This window comes from Eucyclogobius newberryi, unplaced genomic scaffold (assembly GCF_026437365.1).
Source record: "Eucyclogobius newberryi isolate DKJ021-1_F unplaced genomic scaffold, fEucNew1.0.hap1 SCAF_1, whole genome shotgun sequence".
Taxonomy (NCBI): Eukaryota; Metazoa; Chordata; class Actinopteri; order Gobiiformes; family Gobiidae; genus Eucyclogobius; species Eucyclogobius newberryi.
Window position 1 is genome coordinate 1,743,396 of NW_027315723.1, and position 19,751 is coordinate 1,763,146.

Here is a 19,751-nt window from a genome sequence, read left to right on the forward strand (position 1 = left end):
GTGTGATGACCCCCGCTGTGTGATGACCCCCGTTATGTGATGACCCCCGCTATGTGATGACCCCCGCTATGTGATGACCCCCGCTATGTGTGACCCCCGTTGTGTGATGGTGACCCCCGTTGTGTGATGGTGACCCCCCTTGTGTGATGTGACCCCCGCTGTGTGTGACCCCCGCTGTGTGTGACCCCCGCTGTGTGTGACCCCCGCTGTGTGATGACCCCCGTTATGTGATGACCCCCGTTATGTGATGACCCCCGTTATGTGATGACCCCCGTTATGTGATGACCCCCGCTGTGTGATGACCCCCGCTGTGTGTGGACCCCCGTTATGTGATGACCCCCGTTATGTGATGACCCCCGCTGTGTGTGGACCCCCGTTATGTGATGACCCCCGCTGTGTGTGGACCCCCGCTGTGTGTGGACCCCCGTTATGTGATGACCCCCGTTATGTGATGACCCCCGTTGTGTGATGACCCCCGCTGTGTGATGACCCCCGCTGTGTGTGACCCCCGCTGTGTGTGACCCCCGCTGTGTGATGACCCCCGCTGTGTGATGACCCCCGTTATGTGATGACCCCCGCTATGTGATGACCCCCGCTATGTGTGACCCCCGTTGTGTGATGGTGACCCCCCTTGTGTGATGTGACCCCCGTTATGTGATGACCCCTGTGTGACCCCCACTATGTGACCCCCTTACACCAGGTTTAACCCCCCTTTCTCTTTCTCAGTGGTTCGAGTCGTCCCGGGTTCACGCGTCGGCTCTGATCATCGGCGAGCTGTCGGAGGAGCCCAGTCACTGGAGCTCTGTGCGCTCTCTGGACCTGTGGCTCCAGGAGCAAGGCGTGCCCGGGATACAAGGTCTGGACCGCGCCCTCTGACCTCCTGTTCTGCAGCAAATGAATGATGCACTGCCCCCTGTGGTCCAGGAGGAGGCCCTGCCCCCTGTGGTCCAGGAGGAGGCCCTGCCCCCTGTGGTCCAGGAGGAGGCACTGCCCCTGTGGTCCAGGAGGAGGCACTGCCCCCTGTGGTCCAGGAGGAGGCGGGATGCACTGCCCCCTGTGGTCCAGGAGGAGGCGGGATGCACTGCCCCCTGTGGTCCAGGAGGAGGCAGGATGCACTGCCCCTGTGGTCCAGGAGGAGGCCCTGCCCCCTGTGGTCCAGGCCTGTGGTCCAGGAGGAGGCCCTGCCCCCTGTGGTCCAGGCCTGTGGTCCAGGAGGAGGCCCTGCCCCCTGTGGTCCAGGCCTGTGGTCCAGGAGGAGGCCCTGCCCGCTGTGGTCCAGGAGGAGGCCCTGCCCCCTGTGGTCCAGGCCTGTGGTCCAGGAGGAGGCCCTGCCCCCTGTGGTCAAGGAGGAGGCCCTGCCCCCTGTGGTCCAGGCCTGTGGTCCAGGAGGAGGCACTGCCCCCTGTGGTCCAGGAGGAGGCCCTGCCCCCTGTGGTCCAGGAGGAGGCGGGATGCACTGCTCCCTGTGGTCCAGGAGGAGGCACTGCTCCCTGTGGTCCAGGAGGAGGCACTGCCCCCTGTGGTCCAGGAGGAGGCGGGATGCACTGCCCCCTGTGGTCCAGGAGGAGGCACTGCTCCCTGTGGTCCAGGAGGAGGCACTGCTCCCTGTGGTCCAGGAGGAGGCGGGATGCACTGCCCCTGTGGTCCAGGAGGAGGCCCTGCCCCCTGTGGTCCAGGAGGACATTTGATCTGTTTTCCTTAATGTTTAACCCGAGTTCAGTTGAAGGTTTCATGTTGAGAGAAGTAAAGTTTTATCATCTGTTATAGACGATGATCTTTGTGAAAATGCCGTGGTCCTAAATGAGTCCTAACAGTTTGGGTCCCCCAGGGATCGACACGCGCTGCCTGACTAAAAAGATCCGAGAGAAGGGCCCTCTGCTGGGGAAGCTGGTGGTGGAGGGCACCCCGGAGCAGAGCGTCCCGTTTGAGAACCCGGACCTCAGGAACCTAGTCCAAGAGGTCTCCATGAAGGTACCTCCCCCTCAGAGTAACCGTGGTGATCACATGACTCACTGCAGTTCTGCTCGTGTCCTGCAGGAGGCGCGCGTGTTTAACCCCTCGGGCTCCGTGCGGGTCACGGTCGTGGACTGTGGAGTGAAGTTCAACCAGATCAGATGTTTGGCCGAGAGAGGAGCCAGAGTCACCGTGGTAACCTGGAACCACCAGCTGAACCCGGACGGTGGGTGTGGCTCACCTGACGCTAACCGTGTGGCCTGATGCTAACCGTGTGGCCTGACGCTAACCGTGTAGTTTAGACGCTAACCGTGTAGTTTAGACGCTAACCCTGTGGCCTGACGCTAACCGTGTAGTTTAGACGCTAACCGTGTAGTTTAGACGCTAACCGTGTAGTTTAGACGCTAACCGTGTAGTTTAGACGCTAACCGTGTGGCCTGACGCTAACCGTGTAGTTTAGACGCTAACCGTGTAGTTTAGACGCTAACCGTGTAGTTTAGACGCTAACCGTGTAGTTTAGACGCTAACCGTGTAGTTTAGACGCTAACCGTGCAGTTTAGACGCTAACCGTGTAGTTTAGACGCTAACCGTGTGGTTTAGACGTGACCCTAACCGTGTCGCTTGACGCTAACTGTTTAGTTTAGTTGTGACACTAACCGTGTAGCCTGCCGCTAACCGTGTAGCCTGCCGCTAACCGTGTCGCCTGACTGTAACCGTGTCGCCTGACGCTAACCGTGTAGTTTAGAAGTGACGCTAACCGTGTCGCCTGATGCTAACTGTGTCGCCTGACGCTGACGTGTAGTTTAGACGTGACGCTAAAAACGTGACGCTAACGTGTAGTTTAAACGTGGCGCTAACTGTAGTTTAGACGTGACGCTAACGTGTAGTTTAAAGGTGACGCTAACGTGTAGTTTAGACGTGATGCTAACGTGTAGTTTAGACGTGACGCTAACGTATAGTTTAGAGGTGGCGCTAACGTGTAGTTTAGACGTGACGCTAACGTGTAGTTTAGACGTGACGCTAACGTGTAGTTTGGACGTGACGCTAACGTGTAGTTTAGACATGACGCTAACGTGTAGTTTAGACGTGACGCTAACGTGTAGTTTAGACGTGACGCTAACGTGTAGTTTAGACGTGACGCTAACGTGTAGTTTAGACGTGACACTAACGTGTAGTTTTGACGTGACGCTAACGTGTAGTTTAGACGTGACGCTAAAAACGTGACGCTAACGTGTAGTTTAAACGTGGCGCTAACTGTAGTTTAGACGTGACGCTAACGTGTAGTTTAGAGGTGACGCTAACGTGTAGTTTAGACGTGACGCTAACGTGTAGTTTAGACATGACGCTAACGTGTAGTTTAGAGGTGACGCTAACGTGTAGTTTAGAGGTGACGCTAACGTGTAGTTTAAACGTGACGCTAACGTGTAGTTTAAACGTGACGCTAACGTGTAGTTTAGACGTGACGCTAACGTATAGTTTAGAGGTGACGCTAACGTGTAGTTTAGACGTGACGCTAACGTGTAGTTTGGACGTGGCGCTAACGTGTAGTTTAGAGGTGACGCTAACGTGTAGTTTAAACGTGACGCTAACGTGTAGTTTAGACGTGACGCTAACGTGTAGTTTGGACGTGACGCTAACGTGTAGTTTAGACGTGACGCTAACGTGTAGTTTGGACGTGACGCTAACGTGTAGTTTGGACGTGACGCTAACGTGTAGTTTGGACGTGACGCTAACGTGTAGTTTGGACGTGACGCTAACGTGTAGTTTAGAGGTGACGCTAACGTGTAGTTTAAACGTGACGCTAACGTGTAGTTTGGACGTGACGCTAACGTGACGCTAACGTGTAGTTTGGACGTGACGCTAACGTGTAGTTTAGACGTGACGCTAACGTGTAGTTTGGACGTGACGCTAACGTGTAGTTTAGACGTGACGCTAACGTGTAGTTTGGACGTGACGCTAACGTGTAGTTTAGACGTGACGCTAACGTGTAGTTTGGACGTGATGCCGTAGTTTAGATGTTTAAATGAGTTCATAGACTTCATGGTTGTGTTCTTGTCCAGACTTCGACGGGCTCTTCATCAGTAACGGCCCCGGGGACCCTCAGCTCTGCAGCGACACCATCGAGAACCTCCGCAAAGTCCTGGCCCTGAACCAGGACCCGGATCGTAACCAGACTAAACCTGTGTTTGGGATCTGCCTTGGACACCAGCTGCTGTCTCTGGCCATCGGAGCAAAGACCTACAAACTCAAGTGAGTGTTCTCCTCCTCTGAGCTGCACGTTCTCCTCCTCTGAGCTGCACGTTCTCCTCCTCCTCTGAGCTGCACGTTCTCCTCCTCTGAGCTGCACGTTCTCCTCCTCCTCTGAGCTGCATGTTCTCCTCCTCTGAGCTGCATGTTCTCCTCCTCTGAGCTGCACGTTCTCCTCCTCTGAGCTGCACGTTCTCCTCCTCTGAGCTGCACGTTCTCCTCCTCCTCTGAGCTGCACGTTCTCCTCCTCCTCTGAGCTGCACTTTCTCCTCCTCTGAGCTGCACTTTCTCCTCCTCTGAGCTGCACGTTCTCCTCCTCCTCTGAGCTGCACGTTCTCCTCCTCCTCTGAGCTGCACGTTCTCCTCCTCTGAGCTGCACGTTCTCCTCCTCTGAGCTGCACGTTCTCCTCCTCCTCTGAGCTGCACGTTCTCCTCCTCTGAGCTGCACGTTCTCCTCCTCTGAGCTGCACGTTCTCCTCCTCTGAGCTGCACGTTCTCCTCCTCCTCTGAGCTGCACGTTCTCCTCCTCCTCTGAGCTGCACGTTCTCCTCCTCCTCTGAGCTGCACGTTCTCCTCCTCCTCTGAGCTGCACGTTCTCCTCCTCCTCTGAGCTGCACGTTCTCCTCCTCCTCTGAGCTGCACGTTCTCCTCCTCCTCTGAGCTGCACGTTCTCCTCCTCCTCTGAGCTGCACGTTCTCCTCCTCCTCTGAGCTGCACGTTCTCCTCCTCCTCTGAGCTGCACGTTCTCCTCTGAGCTGCACGTTCTCCTCCTCCTCTGAGCTGCACGTTCTCCTCCTCTGAGCTGCACGTTCTCCTCCTCTGAGCTGCACGTTCTCCTCCTCCTCTGAGCTGCACGTTCTCCTCCTCCTCTGAGCTGCACGTTCTCCTCCTCCTCTGAGCTGCACGTTCTCCTCCTCCTCTGAGCTGCACGTTCTCCTCCTCCTCTGAGCTGCACGTTCTCCTCCTCCTCTGAGCTGCACGTTCTCCTCCTCTGAGCTGCACGTTCTCCTCCTCCTCTGAGCTGCACGTTCTCCTCCTCCTCTGAGCTGCACGTTCTCCTCCTCCTCTGAGCTGCACGTTCTCCTCCTCCTTTGAGCTGCACGTTCTCCTCCTCCTCTGAGCTGCACGTTTTCCTCCTCTGAGCTGCACGTTCTCCTCCTCACGCTCCCGTTCAGCAGAGCGCTCCTCATTGGGATTCCTCGTTGTTTGGGGAGTGGAGGAGGTGTTTGCGCAGTGTAAACAGAGATATTTGATCGTCTGAAGGTCGTTTCCCAGAAGAACGTCAAGGTCGTTTCACAAACACCATCTGTGCTTTTGTCTCAGGCGCCTCGTCCTCTGCAAACATCAAAACATGATCGTCCTGGTCCATGTCTCCTCTGTCCTGGTCCATGTCTCCTCTGTCCTGGTCCATGTCTCCTCTGTCCTCGTCTGAAGCTCCTTTGTCCTCCATGTCTCCTCTGTCCTGGTCCATGTCTCCTCTGTCCTGGTCCATGTCTCCTCTGTCCTCGTCTGAAGCTCCTTTTGTCCTCCATGTCTCCTGGTCCTGGTCCATGTCACCTCTGTCCTCATCTGAAGTTCCTTTGTCCTCCATGTCTCCTCGTCCTATTCCATGTCTCCTCTGTCCTCGTCTGAAGCTCCTTTGTCCTCCATGTCTCCTCTGTCCTCGTCTGAAGCTCCTTTGTCCTCCATGTCTCCTCGTCCTGGTCTATGTCTCCTCTGTCCTCGCCTGAAGCGCCTTTGTCTCCTCATCGTTTCCTTCTCTAAACTCAGGTACGGGAACCGGGGCCACAACCAGCCGTGCGTCCACAGAGGAACCGAGCGCTGCTTCATCACGAGCCAGAACCACGGTTTCGCCGTGGACCCGGAGACGCTGCCGCCCGACTGGGACGTCCTGTTCACCAACGCCAACGACCACAGCAACGAGGGCATCGTCCACCGCTCTCTGCCCATGTTCAGGTCAGCGCCCGCTCTGGACGTGCCACATGCGTTTGTGCAATAACACGCTAACAACGTTATTATTGTATTGCGGGCCAATGACATGCAGTGGGCGGAGCTTTTCCGCGCCCGGGTTCCGGTTCTTTTCTGTCCTTTGACCTTTGAATAAAACCTGTTGTAAATATATAATATAAGTGATAGTTTTACACCAGTCGAGTCTTTTACGGCGTTTGCTCCTGTGATGTCACAATATCATATTTTAGTCTTAACAATTATCACAAGAACAAACATGATTTTAACGATTATTCACAAATAAAGATATTTTCTCTCCTCGTTTTCGCGACACATTTCCGTTCCTGAATACGTGACCTGCTTTAGTAAATCAAACGTTCTGATTGAGTAATTTGACATAATCGGTGAGATAAAAAGCACTTTTCTGAGGAAAGGGGCGGAGCAGAGAAGACTCCATTTTGACTCTAAAATTGTCAAATTTCTTTTAAAAGAACCAAAAAAACCTGAATCTTAAAAAACTTTCTTCTAAAAAATTTCCCGATTATTATGTTTTAGTCTTTAGGATGATGTTGCGACCTGAAAACTCCTAAAGGTCACGACCCTGACTTGGATCAAAGTGTTCTAGTTCTAGTTCCTGTGACTGACCTGGTTCCTGGTTCTTCTGTGCAGCGTGCAGTTCCACCCGGAGCACGCGGCCGGGCCCACCGACCTCGTGTCCCTGTTCGACGTGTTTCTGAAGGCGGTCCGCGAGCACAGAGAGGGCGGAGTCACGCAAACAGGTACGGAGGGCAGAGTCAGTCAGACGGGTACGGAGGGCGGAGTCAGTCAAACAGGTACGAAGGGCAGAGTCAGTCAAACATGTACGGAGGGCGGGGTCACTCAAACATGTACGGAGGGCGGGGTCACTCTCGTACGGAGGGCGGAGTCACTCAATCAGGTACGTAGGGCGGGGTCACTCGGGTACGGAGGGCGGAGTCACTCAATCAGGTACGGAGGGCAGGGTCACTTGGGTACGTAGGGCGGGGTCACTCAATCAGGTACGAGGGCGGGGTCACTCAAACGGGTACAGAGGGCGAAGTCAGTCAAACGGGTACGGAGGGTGGGGTCACTCGGGTACGGAGGGCGGGGTCACTCAATCAGGTACAGAGGGCGGGGTCACTCAATCAGGTACGTAGGGCGGGGTCACTCAATCAGGTACGTAGGGCGGGGTCACTCAATCAGGTACGTAGGGCGGGGTCACTCGGGTACGTAGGGCGGGGTCACTCGGGTACGGAGGGCGGGGTCACTCAATCAGGTACGGAGGGCGGGGTCACTCGGGTACGGAGGGCGGGGTCACTCGGGTACGGAGGGCGGAGTTACTCAATCAGGTAGGTAAGCGTTTCAGCCTCTGAACGACAAACCGTTGTTTTTCCAGTGAAGCAGCGTCTGACGGAGCACCTGACCTACGGCGCCGCCCCCAAACCGGGAGACGTGGTCCGGCCTCGCAAAGTCCTGATCCTGGGCTCCGGGGGCTTGTCCATCGGTCAGGCAGGAGAGTTCGACTACTCCGGCTCTCAGGTCAGTCACGTTTGGTTCTTTGTCACCTTCTTGTGTTTTAAAAGCTGAAAAAAACATTGCGTGTTTTGTAATACAATAAAACAATATTTCCCCCCAATATTTCAATACTTTTTAACGTTCAGAAATACCTCAAACACAAAAATGCGACAAGATTTTACCATTTTCTCATGTTGACTTTATTTGGTGTATTTATACCTGCCGTACATATAAATAAGATAAACCTTTAATGTCACACAAGGGGAAATTTCGTTGCACTGCAGTAGAAACAGGAGGAAGGACAGATTATAGGAAGTTTCAAAACACACACACAAAAAACTCTTATTAACAAAACTCCTCTCCTATCTTAATAGGGAATGGAGGGGGGGAAATAAAATAAAATAGATAATAAAAATACAAAATAAAGATAAAAATCAGATAATAATAATAAAATAATGATAATAGAATAAAATAAAAATAAAGTAAAAATAGCTAGCAAATGATAGCAGTACTCCGATCGAGCAGGTATTTGTGGAGAAAACTTTAAAAAATCTGTAGAGAATGACAGGAAGTGACATCAAACTATAGGCACTCATACAGGAAGTGACATCACACCAGGGACACTCATACAGGAAGTGACATCACACCAGGGACACTCATACAGGAAGTGACATCACACCAGGGACACTCATACAGGAAGTGACATCACACCAGGGACACTCATACAGGAAGTGACATCACACCAGGGACACTCATACAGGAAGTGACATCACACCAGGGACACTCATACAGGAAGTGACATCACACCAGGGACACTCATACAGGAAGTGACATCACACCAGGGACACTCATACAGGAAGTGACATCACACCAGGGACACTCATACAGGAAGTGACATCACACCAGGGACACTCATACAGGAAGTGACATCACACCAGGGACACTCATACAGGAAGTGACATCACACCAGGGACACTCATACAGGAAGTGACGTCACACCAGGGACACTCACACAGGAAGTGACATCACACCAGGGACACTCACACAGGAAGTGACATCACATCAGGGACACTCACACAGGAAGTGACATCACACCAGGGACACTCATACAGGAAGTGACATCACACCAGGGACACTCATACAGGAAGTGACATCACACCAGGGACACTCACACAGGAAGTGACATCACATCAGGGACACTCACACAGGAAGTGACATCACACCAGGGACACTCACACAGGAAGTGACATCACACCAGGGACACTCATACAGGAAGTGACATCACACCAGGGACACTCACACAGGAGGTGACATCACATCAGGGACACTCACACAGGAAGTGACATCACACCAGGGACACTCACACAGGAAGTGACATCACACCAGGGACACTCGTACAGGAAGTGACATCACACCAGGGACACTCGTACAGGAAGTGACATCACACCAGGGACTGTTTTTCACTCATTTTTCACACATGAATTCAACAAAATAAAGTCGCTCATGTATTTTTATTCATCAAATAAAACTTTGTGACATTAGATGAGTTTTGGCCCAGTGTTTGCTGGGTAATTTCCTCGTGTGATGTCATAAATTTCAAACAGGAAGTGAAATTATAAATGAAAAAAATGCTTTTCTGTGATAACATTATTTTTCTTTTCACAAAATCTAAAATATATTTATACCTACGGCATTTTAGTCCAGTGAGTCGTCCTGCCTGTAGGGGGCGCTACACAGTATTAAAGAACAAAGACACATTTCCTGGTTCATTCAAATAAAATCTGTTTGACTAAAACTCATCAGACTAAAATAAAGTGTGTCATGGAGCAGAATCATGAGTGTAAACACGTGTTGGTTGCCTAGGCGATCAAAGCCCTGAAGGAGGAGAAGATCCAGACCGTCCTGATCAACCCCAACATCGCCACGGTCCAGACGTCCAAAGGTTTGGCTGATAAAGTCTACTTCCTGCCCCTCACGGCACACTACGTCACTCAGGTGAGTGTCTCCGTGGAAACCAAAACACAATTCATGCCTTTTATTTGTATTTGGTTCTTTAGTCGTATGTATTTCCTGCTCTTGTTCCTGTTCGTTGTCATTTTAAATAAAGGAGTAAATGTCTCTCCAGGTGATAAAGAACGAGCGTCCGGACGGCGTGCTGCTGACCTTCGGCGGTCAGACGGCGTTGAACTGTGGCGTGGAGCTGACCCGGCTCGGCGTTTTCGAGCGATACGGCGTGAAGGTGCTCGGGACGCCGGTCGCCTCCATCGAGATGACGGAGGACCGCAAGGTCTTTGTGGAGAAGATGGAGGAGATCAACGAGCATGTGGCGCCCAGCGAGGCCGCCGCCTCCGTGGAGCAGGTGAGGCTCCTCCTCCTCTGCTCCTCTGACCCTCCTCTCTGCTCTTATGACCCTCTCCTCTCTGCTCCTCCTCTGCTCCTCTGACCCTCTCCTCCTCTGCTCCAGGCCGTGGCAGCAGCAGAGAGGCTCGGGTACCCGGTCCTGGTGCGCTCGGCCTTTGCTCTCGGGGGCCTCGGCTCTGGATTTGCAAACGGTCGCGAGGAGCTGACGGCGCTGGTCACGGCGGCGTTCGCTCACACGTCTCAGGTTCTCGTGGACAAGTCTCTGAAAGGCTGGAAGGAGATCGAGTACGAGGTGGTGAGAGACGCCTACGACAACTGCATCACGGTAAATAAAGCGGTGACCAAACGATAATTTCAGTGCCATTCAGAGTTCGTGAAGTCAGACCGTTTCTCGTTCTCAGGTGTGTAACATGGAGAACATTGATCCTCTGGGCATCCACACGGGAGAGTCCATCGTCGTGGCCCCGAGTCAAACCCTGAACGATCGAGAGTACAACATGCTCCGCAACACGGCCATCAAAGTCATCCGACACCTGGGCATCGTGGGGGAGTGCAACATCCAGTACGCCCTCAACCCCGAGTCCGAACAGGTACGAAAGACCCTCGACCCAGTGTCAGAACGGGTACGAAAGACCCTCGACCCAGTGTCAGAACAGGTACGAAAGACCCTCGACCCAGTGTCAGAACGGGTACGAAAGACCCTCGACCCAGTGTCAGAACAGGTACGAAAGACCCTCGACACAGTGTCCGAACAGGTACGAAAGACCCTCGACACAGTGTCCGAACAGGTACGAAAGACCCTCGACACATTGTCCGAACAGGTACGAAAGACCCTCGACCCAGTGTCAGAACAGGTACGAAAGACCCTCGACCCAGTGTCAGAACGGGTACGAAAGACCCTCGACCCAGTGTCAGAACAGGTACGAAAGACCCTCGACACAGTGTCCGAACAGGTACGAAAGACCCTCGACACAGTGTCCGAACAGGTACAAAAGACCCTCGACACATTGTCCGAACAGGTACGAAAGACCCTCGACACATTGTCCGAACAGGTACGAAAGACCCTCGACACAGTGTCCGAACAGGTACGAAAGACCCTCGACACAGTGTCAGAACAGGTACGAAAGACCCTCGACACAGTGTCCGAACAGGTACGAAAGACCCTCGACACATTGTCCGAACAGGTACGAAAGACCCTCGACCCAGTGTCAGAACAGGTACGAAAGACCCTCGACACAGTGTCCGAACAGGTACGAAAGACCCTCGACACAGTGTCCGAACAGGTACGAAAGACCCTCGACACATTGTCCGAACAGGTACGAAAGACCCTCGACACAGTGTCCGAACAGGTACGAAAGACCCTCGACACAGTGTCAGAACAGGTACGAAAGACCCTCGACACAGTGTCAGAACAGGTACGAAAGACCCTCGACCCAGTGTCAGAACAGGTACGAAAGACCCTCGACACATTGTCCGAACAGGTACGAAAGACCCTCGACACATTGTCCGAACAGGTACGAAAGACCCTCGACACAGTGTCCGAACGGGTACGAAAGACCCTCGACCCAGTGTCAGAACAGGTACAAAAGCCCCTCGACCCAGTGTCAGAACAGGTACGAAAGACCCTCGACACAGTGTCCGAACAGGTACGAAAGACTCTCGACACAGTGTCCGAACAGGTACGAAAGACCCTCGACACATTGTCCGAACAGGTACGAAAGACCCTCGACACATTGTCCGAACAGGTACGAAAGACCCTCGACCCAGTGTCAGAACAGGTACGAAAGACCCTCGACACATTGTCCGAACAGGTACGAAAGACCCTCGACCCAGTGTCAGAACAGGTACGAAAGACCCTCGACACATTGTCCGAACAGGTACGAAAGACCCTCGACCCAGTGTCCGAACAGGTACGAAAGACCCTCGACCCAGAGTGCGAAACAAGCCGGTACTCTCTGTCTAACATTTACATATAAATATATATTTCCAGTCTAATACTTGTATATTCTGTGTGTATTTCCAGTCTAATACTTGTATATTCTGTGTATTTCCAGTCTAATACTCGTATATTCTGTGTGTATTTCCAGTCTAATACTTGTATATTCTGTGTATTTCCAGTCTAATACTCGTATATTCTGTGTGTATTTCCAGTCTAATACTTGTATATTCTGTGTATTTCCAGTCTAATACTCGTATATTCTGTGTGTATTTCCAGTCTAATACTTGTATATTCTGTGTATTTCCAGTACTACATCATTGAAGTGAACGCTCGCCTGTCGCGCAGCTCGGCTCTGGCGTCTAAAGCCACAGGTTATCCTTTGGCTTATGTGGCGGCCAAACTGGGCCTCGGGATCCCTCTACCTCAGCTCAAGTAAGTGCGCCCTCTGCTGGTGCTTTTCATGGAAACTAAGGGTTAGGGGTATTTGTGACAATGTATGAAGTTACCACAAAAGTACATAGACTCGTTCTGAGCATTTCTGACTCAGAAAAAGTAACTGAATAATCAACTTTGAAGAACTACAGCAACTTATCTGTCCCAAAATGAGTCTCAGAGACGTGTTCTTTTCATCTGACCAGAAGCTCATGAACGCCACAGGTGAAGGAGCTCCGCCCTCACAAGCACATGATGTTGTGTTGCTTGTGATGGCGGTTAGCAGCGAACTGAAAAGGTGCTTTTACCGCCACCTGCTGGAGTTGTGCGTCTTCAAACTATGTGTTCTACGCTGTACTGTAAAAAAAGAGAGAAGCAACATGTCTGGACAAGCCAGGTTTTGTTTATTTCCCCCTGGTAATTCCCTCTGCTGCCAGTAGATGGAGCTCTAACACAAGTCATGATGAGGGAACTTCGGTTGGTTGACCTTTTAGCTCATTGGCCGATGACATTTGGTCAGCGTCGCCGCCTAAAGAACCCACAAAGCTTTAGTTCACACTCCGAGGAACTCCAGTTTGTGCTCAAATCTGACCAGGCAGATGATCCTGGTTTTGTTTTGTGTTTCAGGAACTCCGTGACCGACTCGACCACGGCGAACTTCGAGCCGAGCCTGGACTACTGCGTGGTCAAGGTCCCGCGCTGGGACCTGAGCAAGTTCCTCCGAGTCTCCACCCAAATCGGCTCGTCCATGAAGAGCGTGGGTGAGTCCCGGACGCCGCAGCGCAGAGTCGACGTGTGCGAGTGTGTGTGTGTGCGAGTGTGCGGTGGTTAAAAACATGTGTGTCGTGCAGGCGAGGTGATGGCGATCGGGCGGAGCTTTGAGGAGGCGTTTCAGAAGGCCCTCAGGATGGTGGACGAGAACTGTGTGGGCTTCGACCACAACATCAAACCAGCCTCAGAGCAGGTGAAAGAGACCGGTCCTTAAAGATTTATATGACAAAAGACATCACTGCTACACCTCCAGCACCTCCTCCAACACCACCTCCAACCCCCCAGTCCCTCCCCCAACACCTCCTCCTCCAACACCACCTCCAACCCCCCAGTCCCTCCCCCAACACCACCTCCTCCAACACCTCCTCCTCCAACACCACCTCCAACACCACCTCCAACCCCCCCAGTCCCTCCTCCAACACCACCTCCAACCCCCCCAGTCCCTCCTCCAACACCACCTCCTCCAACACCACCTCCTCCAACACCACCTCCTCGCACACCACCTCCAACCCCCCCAGTCCCTCCTCCAACACCACCTCCTCCTCCAACACCACCTCCAACCCCCCCAGTCCCTCCTCCAACACCACCTCCTCCAACACCACCTCCAACACCACCTCCAAGCCCCCCAGTCCCTCCTCCAACACCACCTCCTCCAACACCTCCTCCTCCAACACCACCTCCAACCCCCCAAGTCCCTCCTCCAACACCACCTCCTCCAACACCACCTCCAACCCCCCCAGTCCCTCCTCCAACACCTCCTCCTCCAACACCTCTTCCTCCAACACCTCCAGCCACACCTCCAAACCCCTCCAGCACCTTCAACCCCACCTCCTCGACACCCACCTCATCCAACACCTCCAACTCCTCCACCTCCAACCACACCTCCAGGGTTTAGGCGTAACCCTACAACAGAACATGTCTTTACTGTACGAGGCGACACCAGGACCAGGACGTAAAAGAGATCAAACGTGCCAACCATGTCTGGTCAGAGGTGGGGTCTGTTGTCTGGTCAGTTGTCGGGTGAGAGGTGGGGTCAGTTGTTGGGTCAATTATTGGATCAGAGGTGGGGTCAGAGGTGGGATCAATTATTGGATCAGAGGTGGGGTCAGTTGTTGGGCCAGTTGTCTGGTCAGAGGTGGGGTCAGTGTTCTGGTCAGAGGTGGGGTCAGAGGTAGGATCAGTGTTCTGGTCAGAGTTGGGGTCAGATGTTGGGTCAGTGTTCTGGTCAGAGGTGGGATAAGATGTCTGGTCAGATGTTGGATCAGAGGTGGGGGTCAGTGTTCTGGTCAGAGTTCTGGTCAGAGGTGGGGTCAGAGGTGGGGTCAGATGTTGGGTCAGAGGTGGGGTCAGTGTTCGGGTCAGATGTTCTGAACGCGCTGTGGTAAACGTGTTCCAGGAGCTGCAGACGCCCACAGACAAGCGCATCTTCGTCCTGGCGTCTGCGCTCAGAGAAGGATATTCTGTGGAGAAACTCTACCATCTCACAAAGATCGACCGCTGGTTCCTCCACAAAATGAAGAACATCGCTGACCACGAGAGGCTGCTGGAGACGTACAGCCAGGTGGGAAACGATAACCTTTACTGACCTGACCCATAACCGTTGGACGCATGTTTAGCCTCCACTTTGTCCCTCTGCAGGACGGCAGCGCGATGCCTCCTGAGGTCATGAGAAAAGCCAAACAGCTCGGCTTCTCAGACAAGCAGATCGCTATAGCTGTGCAGAGGTGAGTCATCCGCACGCCCCAACAAATGATCTTTGTTTCTTTATTAGAAGAGGAGTTCACACAGCACCGTGTGTAAAGCATCTGCACGTGGAGCTGGACTAACACCATTAAAGAGAAGCTCTGAGCGGCTGAGAGCAGCTGAGAGTAGAGCGGCTGAGAGTGGCTGGGAATGGCTGAGAGTTGCGTGGCTGAGAGTGGCTTGGCGTGGCTGAGAGTGGCGTGGCTGAGAGTGGCGTGGCTGAGAGTGGCGTGGCTGAGAGTGGCGTGGCTGAGAGTGGCGTGGCTGAGAGTGGCGTGGCTGAGAGTGGCTGGGCGTGGCTGAGAGTGGCGTGGCTGAGAGTAAAGTAGGAGTGGCTGAGAGTAGAGTAGGAGCGGCTGAGAGTAGAGCGGCTGAGAGTGGCTGGGAATGGCTGAGAGTTGCGTGGCTGAGAGTGGCGTGGCTGAGAGTTGCGTGGCTGAGAGTGGCGTGGCTGAGAGTGGCGTGGCTGAGAGTAGAGTGGGCGTGGCTGAGAGTGGCTGAGAGTAGAGTAGAGTAGAATGTCACCACGGTGACTCCAGTCCAAAGCATCTGAACTGTCACTATTGAAAATGCCATATTCGGTGACTGGCCCCGTGTGTAAGTGTAACGCTGTGTTGCTGTGTTGCCGTGCGCCCCCTGCAGCACGGAGCTGGCGGTGCGGCGGTTGCGGCTGCAGTGGTCCATCCTCCCGGCGGTGAAGCAGATCGACACGGTGGCGGCCGAGTGGCCGGCGCACACAAACTACCTGTACCTGACGTACCACGGCTCCGCCCACGACCTGGCCTTCGAGCAGCCGCACGTCATGGTCATCGGCTCCGGCGTTTACCGCATCGGCAGCAGCGTGGAGTTCGACTGGTGCGCCGTGGGCTGCATCACGGAGCTGCGGCGGGTCAGAGGGGTCACTTTGGGTCTCACGCGTCCCTCACACTCGATGTTTGACTCTGTTCTTCTCGTTGCAGATGGGATATAAAACCATCATGGTCAACTATAACCCCGAGACCGTGAGCACCGACTACGACATGTGCAACCGACTCTACTTCGACGAGATCTCCTTCGAGGTGAGACTCGCCTGACCCTGTTCTCCATCTGTGACTCTGAGAATCTGCTGTTTTTAAACTCCATAAATCATCTCAGACTCGTTCTGTCTCATCATCTGAACTGCCGAGCGTCGCAGAGAAATCCTTCCATTTGTTTATTATGAACCGTGTAATTCCCTCTACAGCCAGTAGATGGAGCCAAAGCTCAGATCTGTGGGAAGCCTCAATGATGAAACTATCATTTTGTTTTATAAAGAATTTAGTTTTAGTTCTAAGACATTCTCAAGATTCTGTTTTAGAGACTTAAAATGATACAATTAATGCTGAATATTTGTCCTTTAAGCACCGCATTCTATATTATAAGGACATATGTTTGATAATTAATGGCACTTATATTGGCAAATAATAAGCACGAAACAAATGAGGCTCAGATAGTAATCAATACTAAATCTAGTATCAAAAAGACTCATCTGAAATATTAATTTAAAACTCTCTCAAAGGTTTATAATGATTAGAACTAGTCTTAAACCACATTGTGACAAAAGAACGCACAATTATATTAGTTATTCATGTTTTAGTCTCATTGAGTCTCAAACTTAATAAACTTAAATATTGTGACAGTGAACGAGGCCCGGATCGGCAGCCTGGCCTCTGTCAGTCTGCCCCAGGGCGTGTCACCTCTGTACAGACGTGTTCCACCTTTAGACATGGAGTTCCACAACATTCCTCTCTTTTGTCTGTTTTATCACTGCAGCGTTCGTCTGAGCTCGTTCTGCTTTTTAAATGTCAAAATCAACTCTTTTTAGACAGATTTGTTCCATTAAAAACAGTTAAAAAACAGATCAAATGAACAAACCTTTCTGCTTTAACTATTGTATTGAGTTATTTTACTTTCCACATCTTTTGTAACTGATTCTCCAGGTGAAGGGTCAGAATATTAAAATGCAGCTTTACCAGTTTCTATCTGTAAAAGTTCTGGAAACTAAAAGGACTTAAATGCATTTCCTCTGCTCTGATGGTCGCCCCCTGCAGGTGGTGATGGACATTTACGAGCGCGAGAACCCCGAAGGCGTGATCCTGTCCATGGGCGGTCAGCTGCCCAACAACATCGCCATGTCCCTGCACCGGCAGCAGTGCCGCATCCTGGGCACGTCGCCCGAGTTCATCGACAACGCAGAGAACCGCTTCAAGTTCTCCAGGATGTTGGACACCATCGGGATCAGCCAGCCGCAGTGGAAGGAGCTCTCCGACACCGAGGTAAGGGCCCCGGCCACACCCAGGCGACGCCCCGGGCCATGCCCAAGCGAAGCCCCGGCCCAGGCGCTCAGAGGGTTGAATTTGAGCCCGATGGAGCCACAAACACGATCTGAAACGCCCAGAACCTCCAGAATCCAGATGTTTTTAAAGAGTATTTGCATCAGCTTTATTGTCAAACTGGCTGTGGCAGAGATAGTGTATTAAAAATTATATTAATCAGGTAAAATGTACAAATGAAATTATAAAGTTAATACTTTTGGAGTCTCTTTGTCAGGATTGGCTCTAAAACCTCTGTATTTCCCCTCAGTCCTTGTGTTTCTGACAGTATTTCGCTGTATTTCCTGGTGTTTCTGACAGTATTTCACTGTATATTCTGACAGCATTTCACTGTATATTCTTGACAAGAAATTAGACATAAACCAATGCTATTCCTTAACACACAGAGAACACAATTCAACTTAGAATATGAAACAATACAGAAACGTCAGACTTTTGTGTAGCATGCATGGGAGAAACCCTCGGGCTGGGTCGCCAAGGCTGTTGTAAGCAGCCTGGCAACCCGCCTTGGTCTCACGACGTTTTTTCTCTTGCAGGTACTTTTATTTCACATTATGGATGCAGGCATAATGGGCGGATCACATTCTCATTGGTTAACTTTACATCACTTGTTTTACAACTGTCTTTCATCCTTAGAGATAAGAGTGGGCAATGTTTACCTAAACTCCCCTGGGGTGCTACACCCCTCCCTGGAGTAAACATTCCTTTGCACCATCTTTACGATACACAAACTAATGCCGTTTTGAACACTTTCCGTTTTTCTCTTAGACTAATGATGCAGATAATATACAAATATCGTCATATCACTATTATGCAGATAATATACATCACAGAAATATAATCATATATTTACATTTTATTCCTCTGTATATCCTGACAGTATTCCTCTGTATATCCTGACAGTATTCCTCTGTATATCCTGACAGTATTCCTCTGTATATCCTGACAGTATATCCTGACAGTATCCCTCTGTATATCCTGACAGTATTCCTCTGTATATCCTGACAGTATTCCTCTGTATATCCTGACAGTATTCCTCTGTATATCCTGACAGTATTCCTCTGTATATCCTGACAGTATATCCTGACAGTATATCCTGACAGTATTCCTCTGTATATCCTGACAGTATTCCTCTGTATATCCTGACAGTATTCCTCTGTATATCCTGACAGTATTCCTCTGTATATCCTGACAGTATTCCTCTGTATATCCTGACAGTATATCCTGACAGTATCCCTCTGTATATCCTGACAGTATTCCTCTGTATATCCTGACAGTATTCCTCTGTATATCCTGACAGTATTCCTCTGTATATCCTGACAGTATTCCTCTGTATATCCTGACAGTATATCCTGACAGTATCCCTCTGTATATCCTGACAGTATTCCTCTGTATATCCTGACAGTATATCCTGACAGTATATCCTGACAGTATTCCTCTGTATATCCTGACAGTATTCCTCTGTATATCCTGACAGTATTCCTCTGTATAGCCTGACAGTATTCCTCTGTATATCCTGACAGTATTCCTCTGTATATCCTGACAGTATATCCTGACAGTATCCCTCTGTATATCCTGACAGTATATCCTGACAGTATCCCTCTGTATATCCTGACAGTATATCCTGACAGTATTCCTCTGTATATCCTGACAGTATATCCTGACAGTATATCCTGACAGTATTCCTCTGTATATCCTGACAGTATTCCTCTGTATATCCTGACAGTATTCCTCTGTATATCCTGACAGTATTCCTCTGTATATCCTGACAGTATTCCTCTGTATATCCTGACAGTATATCCTGACAGTATCCCTCTGTATATCCTGACAGTATTCCTCTGTATATCCTGACAGTATATCCTGACAGTATATCCTGACAGTATATCCTGACAGTATTCCTCTGTATATCCTGACAGTATTCCTCTGTATATCCTGACAGTATTCCTCTGTATATCCTGACAGTATTCCTCTGTATATCCTGACAGTATTCCTCTGTATATCCTGACAGTATATCCTGACAGTATCCCTCTGTATATCCTGACAGTATATCCTGACAGTATATCCTGACAGTATCCCTCTGTATATCCTGACAGTATATCCTGACAGTATATCCTGACAGTATTCCTCTGTATATCCTGACAGTATATCCTGACAGTATATCCTGACAGTATATCCTGACAGTATTCCTCTGTATATCCTGACAGTATATCCTGACAGTATATCCTGACAGTATTCCTCTGTATATCCTGACAGTATTCCTCTGTATATCCTGACAGTATTCCTCTGTATATCCTGACAGTATATCCTGACAGTATCCCTCTGTATATCCTGACAGTATTCCTCTGTATATCCTGACAGTATTCCTCTGTATATCCTGACAGTATTCCTCTGTATATCCTGACAGTATTCCTCCTGTATATCCTGACAGTATTCCTCTGTATATCCTGACAGTATTCCTCTGTATATCCTGACAG

The 19,751-nt window shown here is 51.0% G+C and overlaps 1 protein-coding gene and 1 long non-coding RNA gene across 3 annotated transcripts in view; one reads left to right on the forward strand and one right to left on the reverse strand.

The window, feature by feature from the left end:
- LOC140356021 (uncharacterized) overlaps window positions 1-19,751 on the reverse strand; it is a 355,422-nt gene that overhangs the window by 200,881 nt on the left and 134,790 nt on the right. The gene's annotated exons all lie outside the window — the stretch shown is intronic.
- cad (carbamoyl-phosphate synthetase 2, aspartate transcarbamylase, and dihydroorotase) overlaps window positions 1-19,751 on the forward strand; it is a 51,934-nt gene that overhangs the window by 4,517 nt on the left and 27,666 nt on the right. For both annotated transcript variants that reach the window (XM_072461974.1, XM_072461809.1), the window contains exons 3-21: window positions 727-856; window positions 1,829-1,971; window positions 2,038-2,179; window positions 4,014-4,203; window positions 5,971-6,156; window positions 6,817-6,926; window positions 7,562-7,704; window positions 9,544-9,675; window positions 9,806-10,039; window positions 10,145-10,366; window positions 10,443-10,631; window positions 12,288-12,412; window positions 13,040-13,173; window positions 13,264-13,376; window positions 14,580-14,744; window positions 14,822-14,907; window positions 15,569-15,815; window positions 15,886-15,984; window positions 16,996-17,220. In XM_072461974.1, the coding sequence (XP_072318075.1) occupies window positions 727-856; window positions 1,829-1,971; window positions 2,038-2,179; window positions 4,014-4,203; window positions 5,971-6,156; window positions 6,817-6,926; window positions 7,562-7,704; window positions 9,544-9,675; window positions 9,806-10,039; window positions 10,145-10,366; window positions 10,443-10,631; window positions 12,288-12,412; window positions 13,040-13,173; window positions 13,264-13,376; window positions 14,580-14,744; window positions 14,822-14,907; window positions 15,569-15,815; window positions 15,886-15,984; window positions 16,996-17,220 (3,015 nt within the window). The remainder of the gene's footprint in view (window positions 1-726; window positions 857-1,828; window positions 1,972-2,037; window positions 2,180-4,013; window positions 4,204-5,970; window positions 6,157-6,816; window positions 6,927-7,561; window positions 7,705-9,543; window positions 9,676-9,805; window positions 10,040-10,144; window positions 10,367-10,442; window positions 10,632-12,287; window positions 12,413-13,039; window positions 13,174-13,263; window positions 13,377-14,579; window positions 14,745-14,821; window positions 14,908-15,568; window positions 15,816-15,885; window positions 15,985-16,995; window positions 17,221-19,751) is intronic.